This window comes from Bubalus kerabau, chromosome 9 (genome assembly GCF_029407905.1).
Source record: "Bubalus kerabau isolate K-KA32 ecotype Philippines breed swamp buffalo chromosome 9, PCC_UOA_SB_1v2, whole genome shotgun sequence".
In the NCBI taxonomy this organism is placed as follows: domain Eukaryota; kingdom Metazoa; phylum Chordata; class Mammalia; order Artiodactyla; family Bovidae; genus Bubalus; species Bubalus kerabau.
Genome location: NC_073632.1, coordinates 111799777 through 111818126, shown reverse-complemented (window position 1 = coordinate 111818126; position 18350 = coordinate 111799777). Strand labels below are relative to the sequence as shown.

Sequence of the window (18350 nt, the reverse complement as noted above, 5' to 3'; positions counted from 1 at the left end):
CGAGCCTAGGGGTCAACATGAGGGGGTCAGAGGGGTGCAGGGGTGTGAGGAGGAAGGGCCCGCCCCTGGCATCTGGTGACGCAGGGAACCCCCCACCCCGTCACATCAGCTACCGGTGCTCAGCAAGGAGGGCAGCAGTCACACCCACCTCAGCCCCGAGCAGCCCCCGGAGGATGCAGCGGGGAGGGCAGTGCCCTCGGCTGTGTCCCTGCTGAGAGCCCACGGTCACGGTGGCAGAGGCGGGGAGCGGCCCCGGCCCCACTGGAACCATGGCTGGGGGCGGTGCACTGGGAGCCGGCTGGCCTGGACACTTCTGTTCTCAAGAAAACGCTGCCACAGACAGGCTCAGGGCAGCCTTGCCAGGGACGCAAAGGACAAAGGGCTGTGACTTGGGGGCCTGCTCCCCACGCCCCTGGGGACAGCTGCGGCCCAGGCGGGGGCCCTGGGAAAGCTCCCAGCATCCCCACCTCCAGGGGTAAAAGGCAATGGACAACGACAGTTACCAGATTTCTAGCGGGAAAGCTCTTTGAGGAGTGACGTTTGGGTCAACCTGCCAGGTGAGGACCGGCGACCAGAGGTGAGCAGCGGAGGGAGGAGGCAGCGATGAGAGAGGAAGGGCTCCTCAGCCCAGGGGCCCGGCCCTCGGGTCCCGTGGTCACCGCACAGCTCGGCCACTTCTTCCCTCCCCGCCAGCCCCGTTCCAGCACCAACACCAGCGGGGTTACGAGCGGTTATCCTCTAAATTATAATTTTGAGTCCAGCCTGGAGGCTGTGACCGACCACAGGACCTCCTCTGAGGGGGGCAATGGCGTGGGGGGTCTTGCGTCACAGTAGACAGAAGCAGGAGGCGTCCCCGTCTTCACCCACGTCTTTACCCCGTCTTTATCCTGTAAGTTCAGTCACAAGGGGGGGCCACTGCTGAACTGGAGAAGCGACAGCTGGACCAGGAAAGTCTGTGGTCACGTGGCCCCTCCCGCCCCACGGCAGCCTCCCCGCCGACCTCTGATGGCAGAGAAGCCAGAGCACGTGGCAGGCTGCCCTTCCTAGGAGGCTGACTCGCCAGCGACGCCAGGAGGAGGCTGTGCGGCCAGCGGGGGAGGGGCACAGCCGAGGGGACACAGACTCGGGCTTCAGGGCAGCCCTGCAGGGGTTCCTGGAGGCCCTCCCGCCTTGCTGCTGTGGACGAGGAGCTTCCTGGAGTGCTGCCCGGGGCCTCCCGTGAGCCTGACCTGGGGGTCTGCAGCCCGTCTCACTCTGTCCTCCCAGGGGCTGCGCTAAACCTGCCAGACCTGGACCCCCGGGGACATGCTGACCAGCAGGCTTGCTGCCCAGGGCCTTCCAGGAGCTGTTCCTCCCCACCTTTCTCCAGTGAGTTCTGCATCCCATCCACCTCACCCTCTGCTCCAAGGATGGGGTGACTGGCCCAAGGCCTCCTGCCGTGCTCCAATGGCTGGTCCAAGGGTGGATGTCCACCCAGCCTGACCCGTGAGCGCAGGGCAGGGTCCTGGTCACAGCCGTCGTTTCAAGATTAGCACTATGGCCAGTAAGATGTAGCCACCCACACCTGGGTGACGGCTGAGTGAGAAGACTCTCCTCTGTGTAGGACGCAGTTTGGGAGACGAGGCCCCAAACTGCTGTGGCCACTGCTTCCCAGGGATCCACCTGAGGCTCACACCAGAAGCCGGAAAGCGACTGGAGAACCGCAGGGCAGGAAGCCCGGGGCCCTGCTGGAGTAGCCCCGAAACCACCTGCCCTGGGATGCCATGCCCTGGGAAACACACCCTGCCCTTGGGTCTTCAATTCACAGGCTATGAAGTTCACGCAGTCAGTCGGGTTTCTGATAGAGCCCGAGGCATCCTGACTTATCAGACGACTTTACTGGTGGATTTCTTGGCTAAATGCATTAACATCTGTTTCTTCTCAATAAAAGTCCAAATCTTCAACAAAGCCGTGCGTGTGAGACGGACAGCGTCGTCCCACTTGTTCCTGTCTTGCCTGGTGCAAGCTGCAAGGTTCTCTGTGTACTGCAAGACGCACTTTAAGAACCTGTTTCAAACAAAGAAAGTAATTTATCTATCCCACTGTAAATGCAACAAGGATTCAGTGCATCCCCTTCATTCTGGAATCACAACTGAAGTACTCTAGCTAATTTTCACCTGAAGATTCCAGAAAAGGAAATACATACAACATGGAAATGAGAGAAGGCTAACTGGATGAAGGCGAGAACGCCAGCGCCAGTGTACAGGCTGGACGTCCACGCGCCACGCAGCGCACCCGCTCCCAGGCCCACGCAGGACGCTCTGCTGATGGGGCCTTAGGGGCCGCCTGGACCACACTCACATAACAGACCCTCAAGACACTGGACCCTCGGGGGCTGTGCCTCCTGTTTCCACCCCACTAGCCTCACCCCCCGCTGGAGGGGCCACCCCCTGCCACAGTAGACACATGCTGCTGGGAGCAGCCATGCTGCTGAAAGGCTTCTGCTGGAAGATGACTCACCAGGAAGCCCACAGGGAACTCCCTCTGACTGGCGAGAAGAAGGGCCACATCCACATTTCCCAAGTTCTCCTTAAAGTTTCCCAAGTAGCCCAAAATTGTCCCCAACTATGAATTTTTGAAATTTTTACACTTAGAAGTTAAAAGAATACAATGAACATCCACAGCCCCCTATCTAGCCTGCGGCTTTCAGTTGAGGTGACTGTGCCCCCAAAGGGCACTGGGGGCGTCTGAGCCCTTTGTGGCTGTCACGACTGGGGGCTGCTGGCATCCAGTGGGCGGGGGGCACTGCCCTACAGTGCCTACATGGCCCTGCAGCAGACGGTCTGCAGATTAGAGCCAGACCAGCTGGACCAGCCAGACCAGTTCCCGGTGTCCGCGCAGCTGAGGGTGGTGCAGCCTCCCCACAGCCTCCTCCCAGTATCGCTGTTTGGACAGAGTTCCCATGGCCCTGAGGGAGGGATTCCAAAATCATTCACATGCAGATCACTCAGCTTTCTGAACTGTCAGCTCTAAAGGCTCACTGACTTGCACTGAAACCCACAGAGAAGAGCAGTTCAGGGTCAGATAGGAGGGAGCACAACTCAAAATACTGACACACAGCTTCACCTGCAGTGTGCACACGGACCCAGATGCCGCTGGTGTACTGAAATGTGCACGTGATCTCAGATACTGCTGGTTCTGAAGTGTGCACACGGACCCAGATACCGCTGGTCTGAAGTGTGCACGCTGACCCAGATACCGCTGGTGTTCTAAAGTGTGCACACTGACCTCAGGTACTGCTGGTATTCTGAAGCATTCTTCCCAAGAACCATGTGAATGTTGATCAATTCCAGCGCAATCAGCAATAAAATCAGGTAAAGCATCGGAGACAGAAGCTTCATACTAAAAACATAAGATCAGTTAAAATTTAGTAAGTGTTAAATATTTATCACCTTTATAAGGTGCCCTCGTGAGGATGCAGCACATTCTACACACACAATGCCGGCACCGCCGGGTAAATCTGCTGTTACCTTTAAAATCCAAAAATTCGCTAGGTCTGTAGAACCCATATTCTAAACTTACAGGTGGTATTTACAGTGACACTTATTGCAATTTTTCTCGAAAATAAGCCTTCTCTGAAGTGGGAGCAGAAGCCCATCAGCTGAGAGCCGCCCAGGAGAGCTCCGCCCACGATAGCTCCACTCAGCAGACCCCGCACCTGCGCACCAGGGCTCCGCGCACCAGGGCTGCGCCCACCAGCTCACGCAGCACGCACCTGCGCACCAGACGCAGGTAGTTCCGCCTCTGCCGCGAGCGCAGGCTTCGGTCCTCCCATTGCCGGCGCCTCAGCTCCACGCACACGGCTACCTGGCCACAGACGCGGCGGCAGTGGGCGCTGACCCTCCGGAGCACAGCCAGCACCTCCAGGACAGCTCGGGGGCAGAAGAGGGTCCGCACGGGGATGCTGCAGAGCACGTGGAGCAGCCGGGGCCACCTGCGGGGTGGAGAGCCGGTCCTGAGGGCCTGTCTGTCCCTGGCCGGCGGCCTGCACACCTGCCGCGGCCATGTCACAGGCGTCAGACTCGGCAGATCCCGCGTGAGAATGTCTGTCGCCACACGCACCGTCAGGGCTTATCTAACAGCTCCTCCGCTTAGTCTGCAACCCAACACACCTCCCCCTGGCCCAAGCACCCATGGCGCCCTGGACTCACTCCTCAGGAGGAAGGGGCCCTGGGAGGTCGGCAGCGCGGTGTGTCTCAGGTACATGGCAACACAGCTCAGCCACGATTTCTGTGATTAAAGAGCTGCAGGCATCTGTTTCAGAATCACCTTCTGATCTGAAGACAGGAAACATTTAAAGACATGTGACAAGGAGCAGTTGCCCAATTAGGGCCAGTGCAAACTGATGTTTGTTTCAGTGGTTCCCTGGGCAAAGCACTTCATCTGCAACTTGCTTTCCCCAAAATGAAATGAAAAAGCCACGTAGGAGGCTAAGGTAAAGGTAAATGACAGAGGCACCACCACCTGACTATTCTGCCGGATGCCACCCACCTGCCCAGGAGGCCTGCCTTCATGCTTGAGCCCTAGGTCTCTGCAAACGCTTCCCCCACGACTGGGCCCTGAGACCCCCAGTCTCGGCCCTCCAGCACCTAGCCCTAGTAATTCCTCCTTGGGACCTGTCTCCTGACAGTCTTGCCAGAGAAGACACTGTTTGGAGCTGAGGTTCACAGAGCTTTGTGAGGCTTCTGTGAGGACTCACCGCACAGGCTCCCTTTCAGCTTCTTCGGGCAAAGGCAGCAGAGGCCAAGCTCCAATGCTCCCCTCACAGCTCAGCACCTAACATGCCGTATTTGTAAAATTGTTACAGAGGCTGCATATGAAAACTTGGTGGGCATCTGTTATTTGGTCAACGTAGGTAAAGGAAGGCAGGTGAAAACATGAGATCCTTAGGAAGTGTCGACAGCCCCTCCCACCTGACGCTCCTGGGGACCGTCCACTCCGGGCTCGGCTTCTCTCCGACACCTCTGCAAATCTCCCCAACCCATCCTGCACTGATCCTACAGCTTCCTTTCAGAATTCCTACTAGCAGCTATTGTGACGATTATATTCTTGGACATGACCCCACCTTCCTGCCTGGTACCTCCTGCCATATGTAAAATAAAGTTTCTGAGCCACTCTCCAATCACAATATCCGGGTAGAGATGCTCACAAGCTTATTGCTTGTTTAATCTACAGGTTAACAAAAGCTGGTCAGACGAAGCTGACGTCCCTCACCACTGCCAAGCACCACCTGTGACAGGTCCTGGGTTAACGGCACGCAGTCACCCACAGAGTACTAAAAACACCGAGGACGCAAACCCACCATCACCTCACCTGCTAGACCCCAGAAAGATGCAGTGGCCAGGCCAAGGCCACACATCTGGGAGGCACACAAGCCACAGAGCCAGGTCTGGGGACCCGAAGCCGGGCTGGAGGAGGCAGCCTGCACCCGTCAAATCTCTACAACTGTGGACCTGCACACCCCTCCCCACATACCTGTTTTTTAAGCTGAGAAGCTGGGTGGCAGCGAGAAACGTAGGTTCCTGCAAGGTGAATCAGTGACCTCACCGCTGCTTTTTCCTGGTTTAGAGAAAACAGACCATTGTTACTACAACTTTGGTCAGGCTTCTGCTTCTCTGCTATTGCATCTGAGGTCACATAAGAGTCCTGACTTCCTGTTAACTCCCTACACATAATTCTCTCAGCTAAAAGAAGGAAAACTCTTCATTAAAATGGATTTGATAAAGTAGTCAAGCCATAACCCAACAAAATTATCTTAAATAAGGCTGATTAATAGTGATCAATTACAAATGCCACTCTGTCCACAATGCAGCAAAACCAGAAATAAATGAGAAAAAGAGTCCAAACAATTGGACTCTCTAAGAGATTCTCCTGAAAAACTAGGACACAACAAGAATTTAAACATTAAAAATGAATATAACTAGAAGAGGATTACATACTATAAACACTCAACTGCCAGACATAAGTATTTTTAAAAGAGTACAAAAATTACATTATTTACAGCTGACACACCTGTATAACTGGCAAACCCGAGTCTGTGGACTATTATACAATGTGGTCCACTGATGAAGGGAGTGGCAAACGACTCCAGTGTTCTTGCCGTGAGAGCCCCACGAACAGGATGAAACGGCAAAAGATACGACACCGGAAGATGAACCCAAAGGTCAGTAGGTGTCCAGTTTGCTACTGAGGAAGAGCAGATAAACAGCTCCAGAAATAATGAAGAGACTGATCCAAAGCAGAAAAGATACCCAACCGTGGATGTGTCTGGTGGTGAAAGTAAAGTCCAATGCTGTAAAGAACAACACTGCATACGAGCCTGGAATGTTAGGTCCATGAATCAAGGTAAATTGGAAGTGGTCAAACTGGAGATGGCCAGAGTGAACATCAGCATTTTAGCAACTGGTGAACTAAAATGGACAGGGATGGGTGAATTTAATTCCGATGACCATTATACCTACTACTGTGGGCTAGATCCCTTGGCAGAAACGGGTAGTCCTCAGAGTCAACAAAGGAGTCTGAAATGCAGTGCTTGGGTACAATCTCAAAAACGACAGAATGATCTCAATTTGATTCCAAAGCAAACCACTCAGCATCACAGCGATCCAAATCTAGGCCTCAACCACTAGTGCAGAGGAAGCTGAAGCGGAACGGTTCTATGAAGGGCTGGAAAACCTTCTAGAAACAACACCGAAAAAAGATGTCCTTTCATCCTAGGGGACTAGAATGCAAAAGTAAGAAGTCAAGAGATACCTGGAGTAACAGGCAAGTTTGGTCTTGGAGTACATAATGAAGCAGGGCAAAGGCTAACAGAGTTGTGCCAAGAGAACACACTGGTCATAGCAAACACCTTCCAACAACACAAGAGAAGACTCTACACATGGACATCACCAGATGGTCAATACTGAAATAAGATTGACTATATCCTTGCAGCCAAAGATAGAGAAGCTCTATCAGATCAGATCAGATCAGATCACTCAGTCGTGTCCGACTCTTTGCGACCCCATGAATCGCAGCACGCCAGGCCTCCCTGTCCATCACCAACTCCCAGAGTTCACTCAGACTCATGTCCATCGAGTCAGTGATGCCATCCAGCCATCTCATCCTCTGTCGTCCCCTTCTCCTCCTGCCCCCAATCCCTCCCAGCATCAGTCTTTTCCAATGAGTCAACTCTTCGCATGAGGTGGCCAAAGGACTGGAGTTTCAGCTTTAGCATCATTCCTTCCAAAGAAATCCCAGGGCTGATCTCCTTCAGAATGGACTGGTTGGATCTCCTTGCAGTCCCAGGGACTCTCAAGAGTCTTCTCCAACACCACAGTTCAAAAGCATCAACTCTTCAGCACCCAGCCTTCTTCACAGTCTTGAGAAGCTCTATACAGTCAGCAAAAACAAGACCTGGAGCTGACTGTGGCTCAGATCATAATCTCCTTATTGCCAAATTCAGACTTATACTGAAGAAAGTAGGAAAAGCCACTAGGCCATTCGCAATTGACCTAATCAAATCCCTTATGATTATACGGTGGAGGTGACGAACAGATTCAAGGGATGAGATCTGGTAGACAGAGTGCCTGAACAACTATGGAAGGAAGTTCATAATACTGTACAGAGGCAGTGACCAAAACCATCCCCAAGAAAAAGAAATGGAATAAGGCAAACTGATTGTCTGAGGAGGCTTTACAAATAGCTGAGAAAAGAAGAGAGGCGAAAGACAAAGGAGAAAAGGTAATATACATCCATCTGAATGCAGCATTCCAAAGAACAGCAAGGAGAGATAAGAAAGCCTTCAGTGAACAATGCAAAGAAACAGAGGAAACAACAGAATGGGAAAGACTAGAGATCTCTTCAAGAAAACAGAGATACCAAGGGAACGTTTCATGCAAAGATGGGCACAAAAGGACAGAAATGGTATGGACCTAACAGAAGCAGAAGAGATTAAGAAGAGGTGGCAAGAATACACAGAAGAACTATACAAAAAAAGGTCTTAATGACCAAGATAACCACGATGGTGTGATCACTAACCTAGAGCCAGACATTCTGGAGTGTGAAGTCAAGCAGGCCTTAGGAAGCATTACTACAAATAAAATTAGTCGAGGTGATGGAATCCCAGCTGAGCTATTTCAAATTCTAAAAGATGATGCTGTGAAAATGCTGCACTCAATATGCCAGCAAATTTGGAAAACTCAGCAGTGGCCACAGGACTGAAAAATGTCAGTCTTCATTCCAATCACAAAGGGCAGTGCCAAAGAATGTTCAAATTACCGCATAATGGCACGCATTTTCACATGCCAGTAAGGTAATGCCCAAAGTCATTCAAGCTAGCCTTAAATAGCACGTGAACTGAGAACTTCTAGATGTTCAAGCTGGATTTAGAAAAACCAGAGATCAAATTGCCAAAATCCTTTGGATCATAGAAAAAGCAAGAGAATTCCAGAAACATATCTGCTTCATTGACTACGATAAAGCCTCTGACTGTGTGGATCACAACAAACTGTGGAAAATTCTTCAAGAGATGGGAATATCAGACCACTTGACCTGCCTCCTGAGAAACCTGTATGCAGGTCAAGAAGCAACAGTTAGAACCAGACATAGGACAATGGACTGGTTCAAAATTAGGAAAGGAGTAAGTGAAGGCTGTGTATTGTCACCCTGCTTATTTAATTACTATGCAGAGTACATCATGTGAAATGCTGGGCTGGATGAAGCACAAGCTGGAATCAAGACTGCCGGGAGAAATAGCAGCAACCTCAGATATGCAGATGATACCACTCTAATGAAACGAAGTGAAGAGGAACTAAAGAGCCTCTCGATGAAAGTGAAAGTGGAGAGTGAAAAAGCTGGCTTAAAACTCAACATTTGAAAAACTAAGATCATGGCATCTGGTCCCATCACTTCATGGCAAATAGATGGGGAAACAATGGAAACAGTGAGACTTTCTTTCTGTGGGCTCCAAAATCACTGCAAATGGTGACTACAGCCATGAAATTAAAAGACGCTTGCTTCTCAGAAGAAAAACTATGACCAACCTAGACAGCATATTAAAAAGCACACGCATCACTTTGCTGACAAAGGTCCATCTAGTCAAAACTATAGTTTTTCTAGTAATCATGTACAGATGTGAGAGCTGGACCATAAAGAAGGCTGATGCCAAAGAATTGATGTTTTCAAACTGTGCTGGGGAAGACTCTTGAGAGTCCCTTGAACAGCAAGGATATCAAACCAATCAACCCTAAAGGAAATCAGTCCTGAATATTCATTGGAAGGACTGATGCAGAAGCTGAAGCTGAAGCTCCAATCCTTTGGCCACCTCACGCAAAGAGCCGACTCACTGGTAAAGAGCCTATGCTGGGCAAGACTGAGGGTAGGAGGAGAAGAGAGTGACAGAGAATGAGATAGTTGGAAGGTATCACTGAATCAATGGACATGAGTTTGAGCAAATTCCCGGAGGTAGTGAAGAACAGGGAAGCCTGGCATGCTGCAGTGAGGTTGCAGAGTCGAACATGATTTGCCACTGAAGAACAGCAAAGTCAGTGAGTTGATAGCTGAGAAATTTAATACATGGAAGTCAAAAGCTTCCCTATGTATAAGCAGTGACTACCTAGAGCTCTCAACAGCTCAGAACCACTCAAATGGCCAGCTGTTACTTGGAGAAGAAATGCAGTCAACTTCCATTTACTCTGACACCTACACAGATGAGAGAGCGATCAGACTCGCGGGGTGGTTGGGACCTGGTAGGGTGGCCAGGACTCACACCTGAAGCGATGAGCCTGTGGCCACCACAGCACACGTGGCTTCCCTGGCGACAGGAGCCGTGGGAGGGCCTCTGAGCACTGGGGGCGCATGGGGGTCGGTGCGGGGGCGGCAGGGGAGGGGGACGCAGCTCTGGGGCTCAGTCCTGAGGGAGGGCGGGGAAGCTGGGGCATGAAGCGGGCACTGGCCTCGGGCCTGAGGGAGGGCGGGGAAGCGGGGGCGTGAAGCGGGCACTGGCCTCGGGGCCTGAGGGAGGGCGGGGAAGCGGGGGCGTGAAACGGGCACTGGCCTCGGGGAGGCTGGGGCGTGAAGCGGGCACTGGCTTCGGGGAGGCTGGGGCGTGAAGCGGGCACTGGCCTCGGGGAGGCTGGGGCGTGAAGCGGGCACTGGCCTCGGGCCTGAGGGAGGGCGGGGAAGCGGGGGCGTGAAGCGGGCACTGGCCTCGGGCCTGAGGGAGGGCGGGGAGGCTGGGGCGTGAAGCGGGCACTGGCCTCGGGGCCTGAGCAGCCACTTGTGTCGGGGAACAGCGCTCAGTCTTGCAAAAGTATCGATTATCCCCACATTGATCCATCAGGAGCGCATCCCTGTGGGCTTCCTGTTTAACTGCACAGGTTCACCGGAATAATAACAATTAGAGAAGAGGCAGCACATTCTGAAGAAGATAAACAGGACCATAATGTCAGACACTAATGTTAGTATTAATGTCAACACCAACTAATCTGTTGTAAGACCTAGTAAAGACAGGAAAAGGGAGTCCAGGTCTGGAGTCCAGGGCACCCTGCAGAGAGATGTTTATTCTCTAAATGGGGTTGGCCAACTTGCAAGCAATTTGTTAAAGAAAAAAATAAGCTAGATTCCCAGATGAAATAAATTCCTGCTGGATCAAAAGATGTAAATGGAAAAAAAGCTATGGAACTATAATGGAAAGATATGAATACTTCTATAATTTTGGAAAACAAAAGGTCTTTTAAGAAGAACTCCAAATGCATAAGCCAGAGAGGAAAAACCTAAAGATACGTAACAGCAATACAGATAGAGAGACCATCATACTGAGAGAAGGACAAATATCATATGATATCGCTCATATGTGGAATATAAAAAAGTGGTACAAATAACTTATTTACAAAACAGAGACAGAGTCACAGCAGCAGAAACCAATCTCATGGCTACCAGGGGATAAGGGGGACCGGGGGATGAACTGGGGACTGGACCGACACACACACACCGCTACACACAGAACGGGCGACTCAAGGGCCTACTGCACAGCGGGGGAACCCTGCTCAGTGATCACACACTCCACTACAGTGGCCTGGACAGGAAAGGAGTCTCAAACAGTGGATATATATATGTGTGTGTAACTGATTCACTTTACTGTACACCTGAAGCTAACACACTGTAAATCAACTATACTCCATTAAAACTTTATAAGTAAATAAATACAGATTTAGAGTTAAAAAAAAAAAAAAATGATTTATTTTAGGTGAGATCAAGTAATCTTAATTTGTTATAGAGAATACATGTCCACAAGTAATCTGTTCAGATGGAGGCACGCCGTAACTCAAATAAATTAAAACAAAAGATAATTAAAATATAACTAATTACATTTGGAAACAATTCCATTCCCTCTCAACTGAAAGAAGTGAACCTAATGAAACGTCTTCTTCCCTACACATTACCTTAAACACTGCTAACAGATCTTCATCAATAAATCTGAGTAAAAGGACAAAGCAAAACGCAAGCAGCTGACTGGCTGCTTCTTTCGGAAATTCAGGTAAACTGACTTCCCCATGGCTTAACCGATCTCTTAGACGGGGACCCTCCTGATGGTTTAGGAAATCCCAGAGAAATTCCTACCAAAAAAAGGACACAAAAAATATGTGGTTAGTATTCTCAGCAGAAAGAAGGAAGCCTGAAGGCCCAGAAAGGGCAAGCCGAAGCAGCAGTGTTCATTACAGAAAAGTGAGCCTGGAAGAGAGAGTCAGTCAAGGTCACAGAGCAGACAAGCACCAAGTCACCTGGGATCCCTTGGCTTCTCACTACACCCGCTGCCTCTGCTGCGTTCTCCTGTGGGACCTCCCTTCTGTGTATCGGCACCCTGCTACCCGAGGCAGGATGCTCCTGGGAAGCCCTGTCCTCTGCAACTGCACCCCACAACCTCAGGCAGGAGCCCCGCTGCTCAGGCTGGATCTCCCGGGGAGCCGCATTTCTGCACCCGTTGCTTGGCAGACTGACAAGAACCTGGCAAGTCCAGAGGACTGTGCACCAGGGCTGCAGAGCTGCCTGCGCAGCTCCAGTGCTTGGCAGCAGCACCATTCCCAGCCTCACCCCCCTGAAGGAGGAGGACTGTGTTGACCACACCTGGAACCACAGCTGGGCTCATGACAACACCGGTTTTCTTTCCCCTCGTCCCTCTTTCTCACGTCCTTTCTCAGATCACCCTTTTATTTCTGAAGCCCTGTGAAGACACGGCTGTTTTCTTAATGGCAAATGTTCAAGGACTCTTCCACAGGCAGAGGACAAAGTCAGAAAACCAAATTTTCTGATTCAGGCAAACTGCCGCTGGACAGAGGAGTCACAGAGATTCAAGATGACAAAGAGCTTTAGATAAACTAGTTCAATCATGCTAACTTCCTGGTAGCAGAAAGGAGTGACTGATGTCACACAGCTGACTCCCAGTTAAAAAATATAAAAATTCTATTTACGGTCCAAAGAAGTCACTGCAATATCCTCATAAAATACAAAAATTTGACAAATAGAAAACAGTTCTAAAAAAGTATCTTCTCACCCAACACTCTATCTTACTAGTCACATCTGACTTTGCTGTTGTTAATAAAGCAAATAGAGTCCCTGCTACCAGCGCATATGGGCTTCCCTGGCGGCTCAGATGGTAAAGAATCTGCCTGCAACGCAGGAGACCTGGGTTCTATCTTTGAGTCAGGAAGATCCTCTGGAGAAGGGAATGGCTACCCACTCCAGTATTCGTGCCTGGAGAATCCCATGGACAGAGGAGCCTGGTGGGCTACATACATACAGTCCATGGCTCACAAAGAGACGGACATGACTGAACGACTAACACTTTGACACGTTTCATCAATAAATTCACATAACCCACAAATTCAAACACTGTTAGGACCAGGCTGACTAAGTCCTCAGGTCCTAGGGAAAGGACATCTGAATAATCAGCATGAAGCACAGGACCTGAGCTTGCTCAGAGCTCAGCCAACATCGGCTGCAGACAGTGGAGTTCAGACGTGTGAATGCTCCAGAAGCACTTCTGGGCAGGAAACAAGACAAAATTAATGTCATTTTTGAGAAGATCTAATCATATTGGTTAGTAGCAGGGTATTAAATTATAAATGCCTGACACTTTACCATTGCAGGCTCTCCCAGGAAAAGAGGAAGTTGGTTGATTTTACCATCATTCAAGTGTTTTGCCAATATCTAAAACAGCAAAAGGAAGTAAGTTGATTAACTGGTATACACATATATACACACAGAACTTTCAGTATCAAAAGATCCTATACATGTGGCATGACATGTGTTAAGTCCGAAGCAGATTAAATAAGGACAATCTTAAAGCAGCAACCACCTATTTAAGAAAGGTCTTCTTAACCAATATAATGAGTTTAAGAAGATATATATATGTATTCTTAATTGTGTGAATATGTTTTCATGTATTTTCATGTGTTTAGCTGTGTATATGTGCTTATGTATATTCACGTATATGTATGTGCATACATGGGCTTCCCTGGTGGCTCAGATTGTAAAGAATCCACCTGCAATGCAGGAGACCCAGGCTCAATACCTGGGTCAGGAAGATCCCCTGGAGAAGTGAATGGCAGCCCACTCCAGTATTCTTGCCTGGAGAATTCCATGGAGCCTGGGGCCTGGTGGGCTGCAGTCCATGGAGTCACAAAGAGTCGGACACAACTGAGCGACTAACACATACTCACGTGTGCATGTATGTATGTGTATGTTTATGGGTAGTTTGTGTATATGTGTATATATGTGTTTATGTATATCTGCAAACACTGTACATGGTGCGTTTATACATATATACATGTGTGTACATGTATTTTATGGCCTTTCCATAATTAATAATTAGCCTGAAAGCTATACTCAACACTACCATCAGCTTTTTCTTTTTTTCTGCTTATGTGAATAAGCATAAGCATAGTATGTCCTCAATATCTTCCTGCGAGCATATGATTTATGGTTTTTAATTTGATTGATTTAATTTTAATTAATTAAAATTAATAAAATTAATTTGATTTTTAATTTTATATTTTAATTTTTATTTTAAACAAATGCAATGTTCTGTTTGTCTCAAGATATCTTGGAAGTTTACTTACTTCATCGAAGGTAGTATAAAGAGCTGTTGACTTCAGAAAAGGAAAGAAAATAAATAATTAAAGCAAAATACAAGTCATGTGACATTATTCAAAGCAGGAAAAAATTCTAGCACAGGGACACAAGTATGAAGCCTTCATTTGTAAATAAAACTTTATCTAGCCACACTTTGGGAAGGACGTGGCTGACAACATAAACACGATACACAAGGCGTGAAGATACAGCGAACCTGGCGGACAAGCCCCGTGAGACTATCGCCCTCACACGCGCAGCAATTCAGGATCCCACGGCTTCACAAATCACTACTCGCACACACAGAGCACCTCCACTGATGGCTGGTATTTGTGTGCAAGCGAGCACAATCAAGTATTTTCTCCAACAAGCAGCCCGTGCCTTTCACGCTTCTTGAGTAACTGGCGCAGCAGGCTTTACAGATGTGGCTCGGGGCCAGACTGCCTCGACGTTCCAATCCCAACTTCAGCACCTTCTGCACGTGAAACCCCAAGGACCTTCACACACCCCAGTTTCTCTGCTAAACCAGAAGTGAGGAACGCCCATCTCAAAGGCTTCTGAGGAAGTCAGCACGATTTTACACACAGCATGCCAAATCAGTATTGTGAAGAGGTCGAGCACCCAAAAAACATGTTGCACTTATTAATGCTTATTAACAGATTTTCATTTTAATATTATCAAATATTCTTCAACATGTATTACTGTGCAGATGGCTCTAAAGCCCCTATACTCCCAAACCTGTTCTGCTGATGCTAAAATCTCTCCTGAGCTCTATTCTAAGTATTCAACTGCTTATTAAATATCCCTACCACTTCCTCAAAAAGACTGAACTTCTCACTCATCTCCATAAATGATGGAAATTAACTTCTATCTTGTTTTACAGCATTGGTATAAATATCGTCTCTTGCACCCCTAATACACATAAGCTTCTAAAAAGTCACAAAGTCTCACTCATCTTCACAACCTCCATTGACTCTGAAGAGATCTTACGCCATAAAATAATCATAAGAATTTGCATAAGCAATTTATAGTTTTACAAAGTATTTTCATTTGTATATCACCTTATAAGTAAACTGTATGAACATTATTTTTCATACAAAGTTAAAAGCACATTGTATTTCCTTCCTGACCACTTGCCCAGTCCCCATGTCTTTGAGAGAGAAGCTTCATCTAACTTATTTCATCTGTTTGATGACTGTCATTTATAACTTTATTGCTACTTCTGTCTCGGTTGTTTGGAAAAGGTATATGGATTCATTACATACTGTAATGTACTGTCTACAGATTATAAAATAAAGTCAAGCATGTATTTGCTGATACTTTTTAAGGTGATCTGTCTTTATACTTAGAAATGTCTCTTTACTTTTTTTAATTTAAATTTATTTATTTTAATTGGAGGCTAATTACTTTACAATACTGTATTGGTTTTGCCATACATCAACATGAAGCTGCCACGGGTATATATGTGTTCCAATCCTGAACCCCCCTCCCACCTCCCTCCCCATACCATCCCTCTGGGAAAAGTAGCTTTCCTTGGTGGCTCAGATGGTTAAGAAATTGCCTGCAATGCAGGAGACTCAGGTTCAATCCCTGGGTCAGGAAGATCCCCTGGAGAAGGAAATGGCAACCCACTCCAGTATTCTTGCCTGGAGAATTCCATGGACAGAGGAGCCAGGTACAGCCCATGGGGTCGTGAACAGTCAGTTAGGACTGAGTGACTATCACTCACTCATCAGTACTGATGTTAGGTTTATTCTGGATAAAAGTCTGGGCTAAAATTTAAGATATTACTTGATAAACTGTATCCTCTGTGGAAACAGCACAGTGTCTACTTGTGTGGTGAAATGACAACTACATGACCATGTTCACGAGCCACAGAGCCAGGCCCTGAGCGGCCAGGACACGTGCCAGGCCCTGAGCGGCCAGGACACGTGAAGTCCATTCTAAGCACACTCGAATGAGAGCTGACGCTGGGGCTCCAGCTCTTTCCACTGAAGGCCAGGCTTCACTCCATGACACTGGACTGGGCAAAGCCCAGTGAGAGGCACTGGGTGTGGGCACCAGCAGACCCAAGCATGGACATCCCAGGCCCAAGGGCGACACCAGAGGCCTCTACAAAAATGCAGTGCAGAGCCACCTCCAGACGAGACAGAAACAGAGCACAGAGGAAAGCGGCATTAGCGCCGAGTGGACAAGGCTCTGGGAGGTCACCCCTGTGGCCGCAAGTGGCCACGCAGGGAACAGCGGGCAAGGAAGAGGAAAGGTGTGCATGTCCAGGAACTGGCAAGGAGTCTACATGATGCTGGTGAAATCAAGTAGAGAACAAAGTGCAGAAAGGCTGGGGCCAGACTCTGAGATCCTTTAAACCATGCAGAAACGTGAGCGGTGCAATCAGGCGCTGGAAGTCATGAAAGGCTTTTAAGCAGATGGGTTCATAGAAGACACAGGAATACTCATAAACTTAGCAAATAATCAGTGGCAGTGTGAGAACCGATTAGAGGAGGAGGAGAAGCACGAAGACCTGTGAGACACAAGTTCAGGTGAGCAAGATACGAGCCAGCGAGGCCTAGCACTGATGGACCACGGGATAAATCAGGGGAGGACCGACCAGCAGGGTGACGCACAGGAGGGTGGAGGACAGGCGGAGCACAGTCGGCGCCGAGGCTGGATGCAGAGCCATGAAGAGGACAGACGCATGTCTGACTCTTTGCAACCCCATGAATCGCAGCACGCCAGGCCTCCCTGTCCTTCACCAACTCCCAGAGCCTTCTCAAACTCATGTCCATCGAGTCAGTGATGCCATCCAACCATCTCATCCTCTGTCGTCCCCTTCTCCTCCCGCCTTCAATCTTTCCCAGCATCGGGGTCTTTTCCAGTGAGTCAACTCTTTACATCAGGTGGCCAAAGTATTGGAGTTTCAGCTTCAACATCAGTCCTTCCAATGAATATTCAGGACTGATCTCCTTTAGGATGGACTGGTTGGATCTCCTTGCAGTCCAAGGGACTCTCAAGAGTCTTCTCCAACCCCACAGTTCAAAAGCATCAATTCTTCGGGGCTCAGCCTTCTTTATGGTCCAACTCTGACATCCATACATGACTACTGGAAAAACCATAACTTTGACCAGACGGACCTTTGTCAGCAAAGTAATGTCTCTGCTTTTTAATATGCTGTCTAGGTTGGTCATAGCTTTTGACCCAAGGAGCAAGCGTCTTTTAATTTCATGGCTGCAGTCACCATCTGCAGTGATTTGGAGCCCAATAAAGTCTGTCACTGTTTCCATTGTTTCCCCATCTATTTGCCATGAAGTGATGGGACCAGATGCCAAGATCTTAGTTTTTTGCACTTCAGCAGATGGCGGAAAAGAAAGACGTGCGCTCATCTTCTCCTGCGAGAACTCCAAAACTGCGGCTCACCGCTGAACCACTGCCAACAGGAGGATGCTGGAGCCCACCGAAAAAAGACACCCATGTCCAGGGACGAAGGAGAAGCCCCGACAAGACGGGAGGAGGGGCAAGATCATGTTTAGAATAAGGATAATAAGGAATATCAGAGAACAAACTTGTGGAAGAAGAAAAATGCCTCTTTTGAAATAAAGTAAATCTGGGAGCTGGGGAAGCTCCTATGAGCATATTCAACAAACAGGTGCAAACATACCACAGGAGATCAAAGAACTGTGAGTGAGAAAGAATGCCTTGAAGACGGCTGGATTTAACGCTCTGAACCCCACCTCTCAGCACTGCTTTAGCAGCATCAACAACTTGTGCCATGTGGGGCTCTCATTTCCATTAGTTTCAGAGTATTTTCTGACTGGTGCTGCCTCCCACACAGGTCACAGCTCAGACACTGGATTATGTGAGCTCTCCCAGGGGATGCATATAAAGAGGAGTAGAGGGCTGAGAGCAGGGTTTTTTGAGGAATGCCTATTTACCAGGAAAAAAGAGGAAGATGAACTAGGGAAAGAAACAAGAACACCAGGTACAGCAGATGCTTGTGCTCATCCCATAATAGATATTCTCCCTTTCCCCTAGCTAATGGATTCTCCCACAGCCCACTAGGGCACGGCCACTCAAAGGCATCTCTAAGCCCCACCGGCGGCTCTGGCCAAAAGGAAGCAGTCTCTTTAGAGAAGGCAAGCTGCAGACCACCCATGTCCACCAGTAACCATGGCTACAGAGAAGGCATGAGCACCAACCGCTTTTAT

The 18350-nt window shown here is 48.8% G+C and overlaps 1 protein-coding gene across 3 annotated transcripts in view; it reads right to left on the bottom strand.

Moving 5' to 3' along the window:
• Positions 1-1855: 1855 nt before the first annotated feature.
• ERMARD (ER membrane associated RNA degradation) overlaps positions 1856-18350 on the bottom strand; it is a 29015-nt gene continuing 12520 nt past the window's right edge. For 2 of the 3 annotated variants that reach the window (XM_055536212.1, XM_055536213.1), the window contains exons 10-18: positions 14139-14168; positions 13159-13227; positions 11463-11636; positions 5515-5598; positions 4739-4815; positions 4191-4316; positions 3755-3973; positions 3268-3381; positions 1856-2046 (exon numbers count right to left, since the gene is read on the bottom strand). In XM_055536212.1, coding sequence (XP_055392187.1) covers positions 1866-2046; positions 3268-3381; positions 3755-3973; positions 4191-4316; positions 4739-4815; positions 5515-5598; positions 11463-11636; positions 13159-13227; positions 14139-14168 — 1074 coding nt within the window. In that variant the 3' untranslated portion in view covers positions 1856-1865. The remainder of the gene's footprint in view (positions 2047-3267; positions 3382-3754; positions 3974-4190; positions 4317-4738; positions 4816-5514; positions 5599-11462; positions 11637-13158; positions 13228-14138; positions 14169-18350) is intronic. The other variant, XM_055536214.1, reaches the window with a different exon arrangement.